The 13,965-nt window shown below is 36.3% G+C and overlaps 1 protein-coding gene and 1 pseudogene across 2 annotated transcripts in view; one reads left to right on the forward strand and one right to left on the reverse strand.

The window, feature by feature from the left end:
- The window catches only part of RALGPS2 (Ral GEF with PH domain and SH3 binding motif 2), a 157,361-nt gene that overhangs the window by 69,786 nt on the left and 73,610 nt on the right, over nt 1-13,965 (reverse strand). For both annotated transcript variants that reach the window (XM_040263899.1, XM_040263900.1), the window contains exons 7-8: nt 11,946-12,038; nt 6,964-7,090 (exon numbers count right to left, since the gene is read on the reverse strand). In XM_040263899.1, the coding sequence (XP_040119833.1) occupies nt 6,964-7,090; nt 11,946-12,038 (220 nt within the window). The remainder of the gene's footprint in view (nt 1-6,963; nt 7,091-11,945; nt 12,039-13,965) is intronic.
- Nucleotides 13,017-13,845, forward strand: LOC120880529 (annotated as a pseudogene).

The raw sequence follows: 13,965 nt of genomic DNA on the forward strand, positions 1-13,965 counted from the left end.
CCAACATAAAGACAGCTTTTCTCTTCTCAAAAAAGCGGGGGAAAAAAAAGTGGGGCGCAGGTCGGTATTCCTTTCTCTAGGGAATCTTCCCAAACCAGGGATCAAACCCTGGTCTCCTGCATTGCAGGCAGATTCTTTACCATCTTGAGACACCAGAGAAGCCCAACATAAAGACAGCTTTTCTCTTCTCAAAAAAGGGGGGGAAAAAGGCGGGGTGGGGGAGAGGGGGCTATCTTGAAAATCTAACATACAAAATTGCAAATTAAGTTGGGGGCATCTCTATAAGAGACAGAGTCAGGCCATCTTACTTCTCTGTAACATTCTGCTTCTACTTGACAGGAAGCAGTGTACAGAACTGCAACAACTTACTTATTTCCATAGTTTTAAAAACATATGTTTTCCTTCCCAGAAAACATCCTAAGCTGGTGAGCTACTGCATCTTCCCAAAATTACATAAATAAAGTAGAAATGAGGCTAGAAAACACACATGAAAGAATATTTATCATGTTTCATACAACAACTAAATTATTTTTGCACAATGCTCTTTTTCCCTCTCTCCAGCAAAGCAAAACTTCCCATGCCAAATTCTCCAATAAGCTCCTTAAGATTATTCTCCAGTGACAAGAACAAATGAGTGCTGTTAATGATTTTCAGATTTAAAGCAATAATTCTCATATAAAACAATTTTTTCCTTGAAATTTGCCAAACTATTTCTCTCCAGAAAAACTGCATCCTTAGCCTAAGAACTTTTCACTATATTGTCCAGGCTGACTAATTTTACCTTGAATGCAAACCAACAGAAGAGACAACTTTTCAACAGATGATGAGTTGAAAGCCAAGAAAACATTTTCTACTTTTTATAATTTAATCCACATTGAATTATAAATAAATCTGGCAGTATCAAAGTAAGAGTTTTGTCAGTATTTAAGTCTCCATTTTCTGTTTTAAATTTCATAGAGAATGATGGTTGGTTCCGTTCATAATTCGTAACACTAAAAACACCGTTAGTTTGGATAATGCCTCTTATGTTAAGAATAGGTGATTAACATTTACCTTTTCTCTGTACAGTACAGATTCTTTTGGTTGACACATCTGTTCCAAAAGAACCTTCGCAGACATTAAAGGATAAGGGGTGGTTGTTTAGTCACTGAGTTGTGTATGACTCTTTGCGACCCCATGGACTGTAGCCAGCCAGGCTCCTCTATCCCTGGGATTTCCCAGGCAGGAATACTGACATACACTGCCATTTCCTTCTCCAGGGGATCTTCCCAACCCAGGGATCCAACCCCGGTCGTCCGCTTGGCAGGCGAATTCTTTACCATGGAGCCATCTGGATAAAGGATAGCATTATGCAAATTCTGTACACTTGAGGAGGGATAGTTAACTAGAAGCTCCTAATATACACAACGAGTATTATCTCTCAAATGTCTTCAGGACAAGTTATCTCCTATCAAATGTACAGCATCTTGTAAATGTTGTCATTTTTGGCATCTATCTGCACTAGGCCTAGTTTAATATGAGTGGGGAAAAAATTCTGAAGAAAAGTTAAATTTAAAAACCATGATCCTAATTCATTTTAAATAAGGACAAAATATGAAAAATATAAACATTAACAGGATATAAACTATTATAAAATCTTCATTCTTCAACATACTTTAATATTGAAGATTAGGAATGAGAAAATGAACCAGCTGCCTATGAGAATCAAGCAGTCAAAAAGTTGTATAAAGTTGAAATGCTTCACATTTTCTTAGGAAAAGCATGTTTATTTTGATAGATGGGATGAATACATTTAATCTCAAAGTGTGCTATAAAATGAAACTGTCACTACATTAAAAAGGTGATTTTCATGCTGGAAACGAGCTTAACTGCATCACAAGAACTTGTCTGACAAATATTTCACTGTTTCATTTTCCTGTCCCAAGTCTACCAAATGTTTGTGCCAAATGTTCCGCAATCATCTCACAATCTCAGATGCTTCTTTACAGACTGGTATGGGGATGAATAATTATACGGAGAATCCAATGTATAAAATTATGTAGATGTTAAAGTGTTTGTTTCGTGTACAGAATACCTAATATTCTTGGCAAGAATACATGGAATACTTCTGTACAGAATATAGAATATTCCTGGCAAGAATACACAGAAGAACTATGCAAAAAAGATCTTCATGATTCAGACAACCATGATGGTGTGATCACTCACCTAGAGCCAGACATTCTGGAATGCAAAGTCAAGTGGGCCTTAGGAAGCATCACTACAAACAAAGCTAGTGGAGGTGATGTAATTCCAGTTGAGCTATTTCAAATCCTAAATGATGATGTTGTGAAAGTGCTGTACTCATCATGCCAGCAAATTTGGAAAACTCAGCAGTGGCCAAGGGACTGGCAAAGGTCAGTTTTAATTCCAATCCCAAAGAAAGGCAATGCCAAAGAATGCTCAAACTACCACACAATTGCACTCATCTCATAACGCTAGCAAAGCAATGCTCAAAATTCTCCAAGCCAGGCTTCAACAGTCTGTGAACTGTTAAATTCCAGATGTTCAAGCTGGAATTAGAAAAGGCAGAGGAACCAGAGATCAAATTGCCAATATCCACTGGATCATCAAAAAAGCAAGAGAGTTCCAGAAAACCATCTACTTCTCTTTTATTGATTACACCAAAGCCTTTGACTGTGTGGATCACAACAAACTGTGGAAAATTCTTCAAGAGATGGGAATACCAGACCACCTGACCTGCCTTCCGAGAAATCTGTATGCAGGTCAGGAAGCAACAGTTAGAACTGGACATAGAACAACGGACTGGTTCCAAATAGGAAAAGGAGTACGTCAAGGCTGTATACTGTCACCCTGCTTATTTAACTTCTATGCAGAGTACATCATGAGAAACGCTGGGCTGGATGAAGCACAAGCTGGAATCAAGATTGCTGGGAGAAATATCAATAACCTCAGATATGCAGATGACACCACCCTTACGGTAGAAAGCAAATAAGAACTTAAGGAGCCTCTTGATGAAATTGGAAGAGGAGAGTGAAAAACTTGGTTTAAAACTCAACATTCAGAAAACTAAGATCATGGCATCCAGTTCCGTCACTTCATGGAAAATAGATGAGGAAACAATGGAAACAGTGACAGACTTTATTTTTGGGGGCTCCCAAATCACTGCAGATGGGGACTGAAGCCATGAAATTAAGATGCTTGCTCCTTGGAAGAAAAGCTATGACAAACATAAACAGCATATTAAAAAGCAGAGACATTACTTTGCTGACAAAGGTCCATCTAGTCAAAGCTATGGTTTTTCCAGTAGGCATGTATGGATGTGAGAGCTGGACCATAAAGAAGGCTGAGGGCCAAAGAATTGATGCTTTTGAACTGTGGTGTTGGAGAAGACTCTTGAGAGTCCCCTTGGACTGCAATGAGATCCAACCAGTCCATCCTAAAGGAAATCGGTCCTGAATATTCACTGGAAGGACTGAAGCTGAAGCTGAAACTCCAATACTTTGGCCACCTGATGCAAAGAGCTGACTCATTGGAAAAGACCCTGATGCTGGGAAATATTGAAGGCAGGAGGAGAAGCGGATGACAGAGGATGAGATGGTTGAATGGCATCACCAACTCCATGGACCTGAGTTTGAGCAAGCTTTGAGAGTTGGTGATGGACAGGGAAGCCTGGTGTGCTGCAGTCCATGGAGTTGCAAAGAGTCAGACATGACTGAGCAACTGAATTGAACTGAACTGAAAGTGTATGTTTTCTATTTTTAGCGTAAGTTTTTGCCATTCCCCTTCACCCTTTGGCTTCTAATGGAGTTTTCCAGTGGTTCAGATGGTAAACAATCTGCCTGCAATGCAGGAGACCCAGGTTCAATCTCTGGGTCCAGAAGATATCCTTGAGGAGGGCATGGCAGCCTACTCCAGTATTCTTGCCTGGAGAATTCCATAGACAGAGGAGCCTGGTGGGCTACAGTCCATATAGTTGTGAAGAGTCGGACATGATTAAGCAACTAACACTTTCACTTTGGCTTCTAATTCTTGATAACCCTCACAAATATCTGCATCTTGCTTAACAGAGGGTTGCAACAAGTCGGACATGACTGAGCAACTGACCTGAACTGAACTGAACTAACAGAGGGTATGAGCAGAGGAGGAGGAGAAATCCAGTAAAGCCAAAAACAAAGAACAGAAAACCTGCCAAGTGTTGAGGGTGGTGGAGCAGAGTAGATAATGCAACACTGTGATCACTAGTTCACTAAGCCAGGAGATAAGATGGAGATAAGGTATAGAAAAAGGGGGAAAATGATTAATATACTTCTGAACATGTTAAACTAAGAGTTACCAATAGATATCTCATTCAATCAGTATTTGAGTACCTAAAATGTTACTAAGCCACAGGAATTACAAAGCCAATTGAATATATAGGTCCAACCTAAGATTTGGCAGTCATCAGGTGATAATATGGGAAAAAGCTGAATGAGACCACTTTAAGTGTGTGTATGGAATAAAAGGAAAGGACTGAGACCTTTAGAAGAACAGATTTAAGAGAAAGGCAGGGAAAGAGGGAGTCAAAAAAACAAAAGCCATAAATTAGAAGGTAAATCAAGAGAGACTGGGGCTACTGGTGGAGAATTTCAGTAAGGAAGATTCTGGGTCATGAGAATATATAAAGTGAAAAATAACTGAAAAGAGGAGTTAATGCAGACCAAATTGAAGACACAGGAAAGATTATGGTTCTATTATTTTCTCCAAACTAACTTCTATACTTCAGTGTTTTCTTCATTTGCTTTAACCCACAGAAAAAAAAAGTACTCCATTTCAGGTATCAGAGTTGGGAGAAAACAGGTACATTTTCTAAAGGAAAACTTTTCCAGATTCCACTATTTCAATGATTTCCCACCACACCCTCATAGGCATATATGAGTGTGCTTAAGTGCACATGCACAGACAACTTCAAACCCTCTACTGAAGTTTCTACTGTGGATAAATATAAAACAAAGACCCCTGAACTAGACAACACAGCAAAGGATTTATGCTATTTTGTCCTTTTTAATAGAAAATAATCTCAATTCTCCTTTTCTAAAAAACAAATTATGAAATTTGAGAAAAATATTTATTTCAATGAGAAAAAACACAATTGTGGAATCAGTAAATTTTAGAATAAGAGTTTAGCAGCTATAACTGGAAAGATGTTAGGTCAGAACCTCAGAACTGTCATTAACTAGGTTTTAGGATTCTGAATCAGCTCTTCTACCTTTCTGGACTTTGGTTTTCTCAAGTATAGTATATAAGTGATTTATATAGAAGAGATCACTGTGGTCCCATCCAACCTTAAGAAAAACATGTGTGCTACTTCTAGGCAAAGAAAACAAGGCTTAAAGAAGACAATTCAATGACTTGAAAAATGAATATCATAGAGCCATTTTGGAATTTACAGTTCCCAATTCTCAGTCTGCAATTTGGGAGACCTGGGTTCAATCCCTAGGTCGGGAAGATCCCCTGGAGAAGGGAACAGTGACCCACTCCAGTATCCTTGCTTGGAGAACTCCACAAACAGAGCCTGGCAGCTATAGTTCATGGGGTCACAAAGAGTTGGACACAACTGAGTGACATCAATTCAAAAAATTCTGTCTAATGTCCTTTATGCTATTAAAAGTTTATGTTTTTATGTAGTATGAAGATATTGATGACTTTTAAAAGTCCTCTATTCTTCCTTTCCCCACTTTCAAGAATGTCAAAGCCAAGGTAATGGTATAAAGTAGAGTGTATGCAGAATGCCTTTCCTAATATCAGCTTAGAGGCTCTCTGACTGAGTTATGTTTATTATGGCCCTGAACTATTTATCAAAGAAACAGATAAACAGTATGTGGCCACTGTACAATGCATAGGAGTATTCTGCCTTCAACATAGGATGTACAACATTTCCTATTCCCACTGGAATTTGAGAATGTCCCACAATGATATGATGAATTAAGATCTCTGACAAATTAAGGTGATAGTCTAGAGCAGTTGAACGATAGTGTATCAGCTGTCTTTGCCCCTACTTTGAGTTCTGGTACTATACTGGTACTTTTTGTTCAGTGGTACTATAAAGACTTCAAAGATGACACTGTAGAGTCTCCTGAACAAGTAACACGTTTTTCCATGATTTTCAGAAACAGTTATGGTGAAATCCAGTATGAGTAGTTACATAAAAGACAGAGTGGAAATAGGGGGTTAAAAACAAATGTTATATTTTGATTACTCTCTACACAGGATCAAGTCAATTTATTTTGATGCATATACTAGGTATACATATTTTTTGTATTTAAATTCATATATACATTAAAAAGGTATAGTTTCAGTCACTTTTTTTATTCAAACACCTAATAAAAAATTACTATTCATATTTTGGTGAACATCTTGTGTTATTGGTTCAATACTTCTTGGAATTCATCAACACTGTAAAATATACAATAAAGAGATACACACTATGTGTAATAATATGTAAAATATAGATTTGTCTCAGCACTGAGCTAAATTTGCACAGCTAAACAGCTAATTTCTTCCAGAAAAACAATAACAGCTTCATTGAGACTGTTTTTCACAATTCACTGTTAAAATACCTGCCAAAAATATAAGAACTCATGATATTGACAATAAATTCATTATATCTTTCGATCAATTTCTTAAGTCAATTTTAAATATTTTCACAGCATTAAACTTCACTGCAAACTACTAGTTCATTCTTTCAAAGCATTACTAAAATAGCAAAAATGTATGGCTTTACCATATGGTTCATTTCTAAGAAAAAATGAAAATACATTCCAGGTAGTAAGGTAACACATTCCTCTAGACAATTTTTTCAACTTAAGAATCCTTTAATTTCTTTAAAGGAGACACAAACTTTTAAAATACATTGAATTTTTTATAAACTATTGATTAAAGTAGAGCAACAACTACGCATAATGAATATACAGTGACATAACTCACCTAAATAGGGAATGCAGGGTGTCATCTTTAAGCTACTTATATAGTCTCTGAGTCTTTTGTAATTATCTTCTTTACTCATTACATATTCTAGTTTTTCAAAGGTAGTTTTGTCTTTTCGACTTAATAACTAAAAGACAAACAGAAAAGCCCAAGTTATTTCTGTATCCAATTTAATTAAAGACTTAAAAGTTACAATTACTATAAATTTGAATTTTAATTTCAAAGTTTTATTTTCTTTAATTATATTTTGGTAGTATATAAATAAAACAAAAACCAGACATGTTTATTAATATAATAAACCCAAATTCATTATTTATAAAATACAATATACTTTGTATGTACCTAAAATAATTAACTTACTAAGTAGTACATTATAATACATTATTTCTCATCTTTACTATTTTAAATGGTTAAACAATTTTTATTAGTCATTTTCCCAATTAAAAATAATTATATATTCATATTCACCTCAAAGGCCCAAATATTTTCATGACTTGTCCCCTGTCCCCTCAAAGATAGTTAATTCTTACATAAGCATTAAGAAATAAATACTGAATTTCATAATTTAAGTAATAATTTTTCTTGATGACTCTAACCATACCTAGTCCTATACTATAAAATGACAATTTACATGTTTGGATTTCTGACATTTTTTTCCTTGATCCCTTTAACCAGTGCTGTATTACATACAGTTGAACAATCAACTGCAGCTGTTTGAGGAGGCTTGAGGAGTAGATTTGTAGCGCGTGCCCTTTGAGAAAAATGGAGATAACAAGGGGAATAAAAGAACAAGGGCCGTCATCCGAAATAATATTAACTAAAAGATTCAGAAAATACATGTTTTTAAGTGTTTCAAAGACTCTGGAAAAAAAAATCTCTTCTTTAAATATGTGAAGTTACTATTTCATTATGTTGTAAATCAGATTTCACTTTATGTCATAAAATATTTGTTATTTTATAGCAGGCAAAACACTTCCACCTATAAAATTCTCATCTAATTCTCCTACGAGGTTAAGAGAAAAGTCAAGAGGACTAATTTAAAGATGAGGCGACTGAGACCCCAAGGAGAGGCAGAACACACCAACACTCGTCAGTCACCACTCACAAAGACTAGGTCCTGCTTTTCAGGGTCTTAGTCTGGTCCTGGAGACAGCATATTCTAACATCTAATCCACTACACTTTTTAATATTACAAGTAATATAGTTGGGATTGATGCTGTAATCTATTTTTCACAGGCTCCAAGATAACAGATTATCTTTAGATAATCTCTAAAAAAATACAAACAAAAACAAAGAAACTGACCAGTATTCCTTCCTCTTTAAAACTTAAAGAGTTCAAAGAGTCCTCTGCCTGAATGTTTTAGATAGGTTTTCCTGCAAACACTGGTTTCACGACTTTCTGTGGCCCAGTTTCAACACATTTGATTAGCACTTTCAAGATTAGGTGCAACTCTCCACTTCAATCTATAAATCCAAACATTCTTTTCTCTCACACATAACAAAGTAATTGAATATGCAAAATATTGCATGACACATGCATGACACAGCAAGGATAACAAGACATCTTTTTTTTTTCCCCCCAAAGTCAATCATTCCAGAACTCTGGTACAGTATCTGGAGAAACAAATTACTTGGAACTCATAGCTGATTTTGACATATCTGAAACACAAAACAAAAGAAGCATGGAGTCTGATATGTATAAAAATAACACAATAATCAGAAAATAATAATAATAATCTGATATGTATAATAACAACAATAATCAGAACAATCACAGTAACAAATCGATAATCAGAATGAAAGGATTCAATTTGGGATGGGATAGCAGAGACTTGTTTTCAGAGGACTATTTTTAAAAGCTGTGGTAAAATATACATGATATTTACCATTTTAACCAGTGTTAAGTGTATAGTTTAGTGGTATTAAGAACATTCACATTATCCATCAATCATTGCAATTATCCATGGCTAGAACTCTTTCCATCTTCCCTAACTGAAATTCTGTAACCGTTAAACAGAACTACTCATTTCTTGCTCCTCTCAGCCCTGGGAACCACCTTCTACTCTGTCTCAATGAATTTGACTACTCTTGGCACCTCACATAAATGTAATCATTCACTATGTGTCTTACTGTGTCTAGCTTATTTCACTGAGCATGTCATCACCAAGCTTTATCCAAGGTGCAGCACATGTCAGAATTTCAGTCCTTTTTAAGGATGCATAACAGTTCATTGTATGTTTACACCACATTTCGTACATTCATCCATCTGTTCGTGGACATCTGGATTGTTCATACCTATTGGTTATTGTTAATCACGATGCTTTTTTATACACTGGTATAAAAATGCCTGTTTGAGTCCCAATCTTTGATTCTTTTGGGTATATACCCAGAAGTGGAGTTGATGGATAAATGGTAACTCAATATAATTCTAATTTTTTGAGGGTATATCCTATTATTTCTAATCTTTTTTGACTATGCTAAAATTTTTATGTTGAGTAGAAACAGTGAAAATGGGCATACTTTTTCCTTGATGTTAAACAGAATGTTTCTAATATTTCCCCCATTTGTGATGTTGTTTTTTGGTACATTCCCTGTATTTGAGGGCACCAGGATTTTCCACCATACTACCCTTTCACTGTTCATTATTTCTTTCCTTTTACTTGGGTTAGATTCCTCATCTATCTTTTATATTTACCTACTTTATCTCTTGTACTATCCTTGACCCCTCTGTGGTACAAACAAGCCTAGAAAAATTCCAACTGGTTAAATACAATTAATTCTCAGCATTTCTTCACAATAATGCTGAACACTAAGTTTCACTCTAAGCTCATGACCAAAAATCTCAAGTGGACCTTCCTAAGACCTACACGTTTGCCTAATTAATTCACTCTCACAGTCCCCTTGATGACTTTCATCCTTTCCTCTCTCTTCAAACCACCAATACCTCTCCCACTGTCAATTAATGACCTTGCTTCTTATGTCTTATGAAACACAATTTTGCAGAAGAATTCTGCAGAATCCCACCACCAAATCTACCAACATACCTGTGTCTGTAACCAATCACACCCCCTTCTCTCCTGTTAAAACGGAGACACTGTTCCTGCCCCACTAGAGTACTGGATCTTATCTCCTCTGGGCTAATCTAGGTATCACAGGCTTGACTTCTTACCACCTCCTCATTTTATTAGATCACTGTACTACCACTCAAGCATACTGTCATGGATCTCATCTTTAAAATCAAAGCAAAACACCACAAACCTTTAATCTCACCTTTCTTCTAGTTACCACTGGCCCTCACCCCAGTACTTCACAACAAAATTCCTCAAAGGCATTCTCTTTTCTTACTGTCCCATTTTTTCCTCCACTATTCTCTCAAATCCAACCATTCCAACATCTTTGACAAGGTCATCAATACTTTTCAATTGCCAGGTCTAACTGCAACTGGGTCCAATCACTTATCAGAAATTCTTATGACATATCACAGAAAAGCATGAGGGAAGTATTTTACATCTCATTTACTCTGTTTTATTTTTCTACAGAGCATTCATCATTATTTATGATATATCATTTATATATTTACAGCTTATCTTTTCCCAGTAGAATGTTAGCTCTATAAGAACAGGACTTTGTCTATATCATCCACTATGCATGTCAAACAATTAGTACCTAGCAAAACTGTGGAATATTTTTAAGTTTTATATGAACACCAAAAATTTTATTCAGATTAATAATGGAGCTGTTACTAAATTTAAACAAAACTATTTTCGACGCACGACATGAGAGAGAGACAATGAAAATAACTTCAAGGAAATAAAAACTAACTTGAGGGAAATGTATCTCATTTCTAAACCACAATATAAACCAGAGTACAATTTCTTTTCCTTAAAACTTCAAAGATGGAATTCATGACTGTATATTTATAATCACTTCCATTCCCTCATTAAATTAAAATTTTAATAAAAGAGAATTAGGTCATCGTTATTAAAAATTTTTAGTGTAGGAAACTGTTCACTCAGGTGTTTCTAAACTACAAATGAGATATAAAGAAGATCATAAGCTCTTCCATACTAATGTTTTTCCAGTATGAGAAACATCTGTCTCTTCAGACACTATGAAAAGTGAGAACAGCAGGCTAATTAAACACAAAGTTATATTTTAGTAAGTAAAAAACTGTTTTAAAGTTAGTTGAGTCTTTATTCCATGACAGTAAGAACACACTAACCCTCTGTACAAAATGTAGTAAACAAAATCATTCCTCTTCAATGTTAAAGAACAGTATTAATATGAACAGATTTAACTGAATCTTAAGTTTCAGTTTTATAAAATCTAAATGAAAAATACCCAGCAAGCTTGAGGCCAGTATCACACTGATTAACTATAAAAATACACAAATTTGCAAAAGTAGAACCTCACACTCTGACCCTGTTAAATAGGACCAAGTATGATTAGCATAATATCACAATGTGCACAGAAACAGTGCCTACTTCCCTGTTAGCTATCAGATTTTCCTTTATTCCTAAGGAAAAAACCCAAGAGTTTACTGAGTAAAAAATATTGTAATGGAAATCTGTATCAGTAAAATTTGTGGGCAACTTACAATTTATACCTTCCTCAAATTTTCTAAAAGCATAATCTTTACATGATTAATGCAATTTATTTTCACATTTACAGTTTCCCATCAGCAAACCTGAAATGTTATATTGTCAAAAATGTTTAAAGAAGTTCTACAAAAATGATTTCCTAAAGAGCAGAAACCAAGCACCAAGTTGGTTTTTAGCTCAAAATACCTAACAAGCCTCATGAAATACTTAATTTAAGGGGAGAGGAAAAAATATAGGTTTCAAAGAACAGAGTACAAACTAATTAAAAAATCTTTATCTATTATCATAATATTAACCTTACTAAGAACTACAAAAGGAACTAAAACATCTTCACTTCCAACAGGAAGTCCAACCTATCATTAACTAAAGAAGATTACTCACCGCCCATGTTTTAGTCAATCTGAAAATTGGGGCACTCTGTAAGCCAGAAACCACCGCCATAAGTGCATGAAGGTTATTCAGCTCATACAACTTCTGGAAGATTTAAGAAAAAGGGGGAGGAGGGACGAAAAATAAATAGTATGAATACAAGACAACTTGAACACAAATACAGTTTAGGCAACTGGTGGTTCTTATAGCATACTTATTACCCTCATTGTTGAGATTTGTTTTGGGGGTATCCACTGTGTTTACAGTAAGCTGATTTTTGGCCCACACAGAACTCCTTCCAAGCCCTGGGAATACATCCACCTCCAGTTGTCTAATACATTAAGAAAACCAAAATTATAGCTCAGTATCAAAGTTATCTGGTATGCATCCTTGTTTCTGGTAGGCAGTTTCCTTTCTTATACTGAACTATTACTAGTTCTGCCTTATGATCCGAGTTCAAAGAAAGGCCCATGCCCAGGATCCTGATTTGTGTCCTACTCAGGTCCCCTAACAGGAGAAGGAAATGGCAGCCCACTCCAGTATTCTTGCCTGGAGAATCCTGTGGACAGGGGAGCCTGGGGGGGCTGCTGTACATAGGGTCGCACAGAGTCGGACACGACTGAAGCGACTTAGCAGCAGCAGCAGAAGGACCCCTAACCTTCCAGGGCTAGGGTTCAAGCTTGCTTTTCACAGCCCTCCTCAATTTCTGGCCTCCTCCCACCTGAATCCACATTCCTTTGTTCCTTGTTCACGCTGCGACATCCGCCTGCTTCCCAATACTAGACACTGCTTTTTATAGCCTCCATGCAGAAGAGCCATATGATGCTGTGCACGCATGCTAATGCTAGGTTCCGTCACATTACCAAGACATCATCTACTTTTGTCCAATTACTGCTAATTGCTCAGGTTTCTTCAAACTATCAGATGCTTACACCTCAAAGGTAAAACTGTCCTTAATCATCAAGAAACTCCAAGACAAAAATTTCATGTTATGAATATGAGAACCAAGGAAAGGCGAGGGGTTCTATTTCTTTGATGAACTCTAACTAATACCACCTTAACTCAGGTCTGAAAGAACTCCCATAAAATTTCAAGAAATATGAACTCAAGTTTAAAAAAGTTAAAAAGGGAAAGGGAAAAACACAAGGACTCTTTCTGCCATCTTTCCGTGCCACCATAATGGGGCGCTTGAATGTCTTGCCTGAAGCTCTCAAGAGTTATCAACAATGCTGAAAAGAGAGGCAAAAGCCAGGTGCTTATTAGGCCGTGCTCCAAAGTCATCATCGGGTTTCTAACTGTGATGATGAAGCATGGTTACATTAGTGCATTTGAAATCACTGACGATCACAGGGCTGAGAAAATTGTTGTGAACCTCACAGGCAGGCTCAGTAAGTGTGGAGGGATCAGCCCCAGATTTGATGTGTGACTCAAGATCTATTACTAGAAAAATGGCAGAACAACCTGCTCCCATCCCATCAGTTTGGTTTTATTGTTCTGACAACCTCAGCTGTCATCATAGGCCAGGAAGAAGCAAAACAAAAACACATAGGAGAGAAAATCCTTGGATTATTTTTCTTTTTCTAGGGATGCAGATTCATAAAAACTAGGGATGCAAATTCATACAAACAAAATGCCTCAGAGGAAAAATAAGAAAAATAAAAGGAAACAAGAATTCACAAATGGAGAACAACCATCAGGTATTGGCTGCGAATGAAATGAAAAGGAAGGCATTATCCAAAAAGCAACACAAAAGCTAAGGAATCTTTTTAAAAATGTGAAATAAAGGTTAAAAAGACATGAAAGGTAGAGAGAAAAAGGCTAATATTTATCTAAATGGAGCTACAGAAGGACATGCTAAATAATGGGGTAGAAACAATCTGAGAGGTGAAAGAGAAAGTTGATCAGTTGTGTCTGACTCTGCGACTCGATGGACTATTCTCCAGGCCAGAATACTGGAGTGGGTAGCCTTTCCCTTCTTCAGGGGATCTTCCCAACTTAGGGATCAAACCCAGGTCTCCCACCTTGCAGGCGG

Source organism: Oryx dammah, unplaced genomic scaffold, assembly GCF_014754425.2.
Source record: "Oryx dammah isolate SB20612 unplaced genomic scaffold, SCBI_Odam_1.1 HiC_scaffold_21, whole genome shotgun sequence".
NCBI lineage: Eukaryota > Metazoa > Chordata > Mammalia > Artiodactyla > Bovidae > Oryx > Oryx dammah.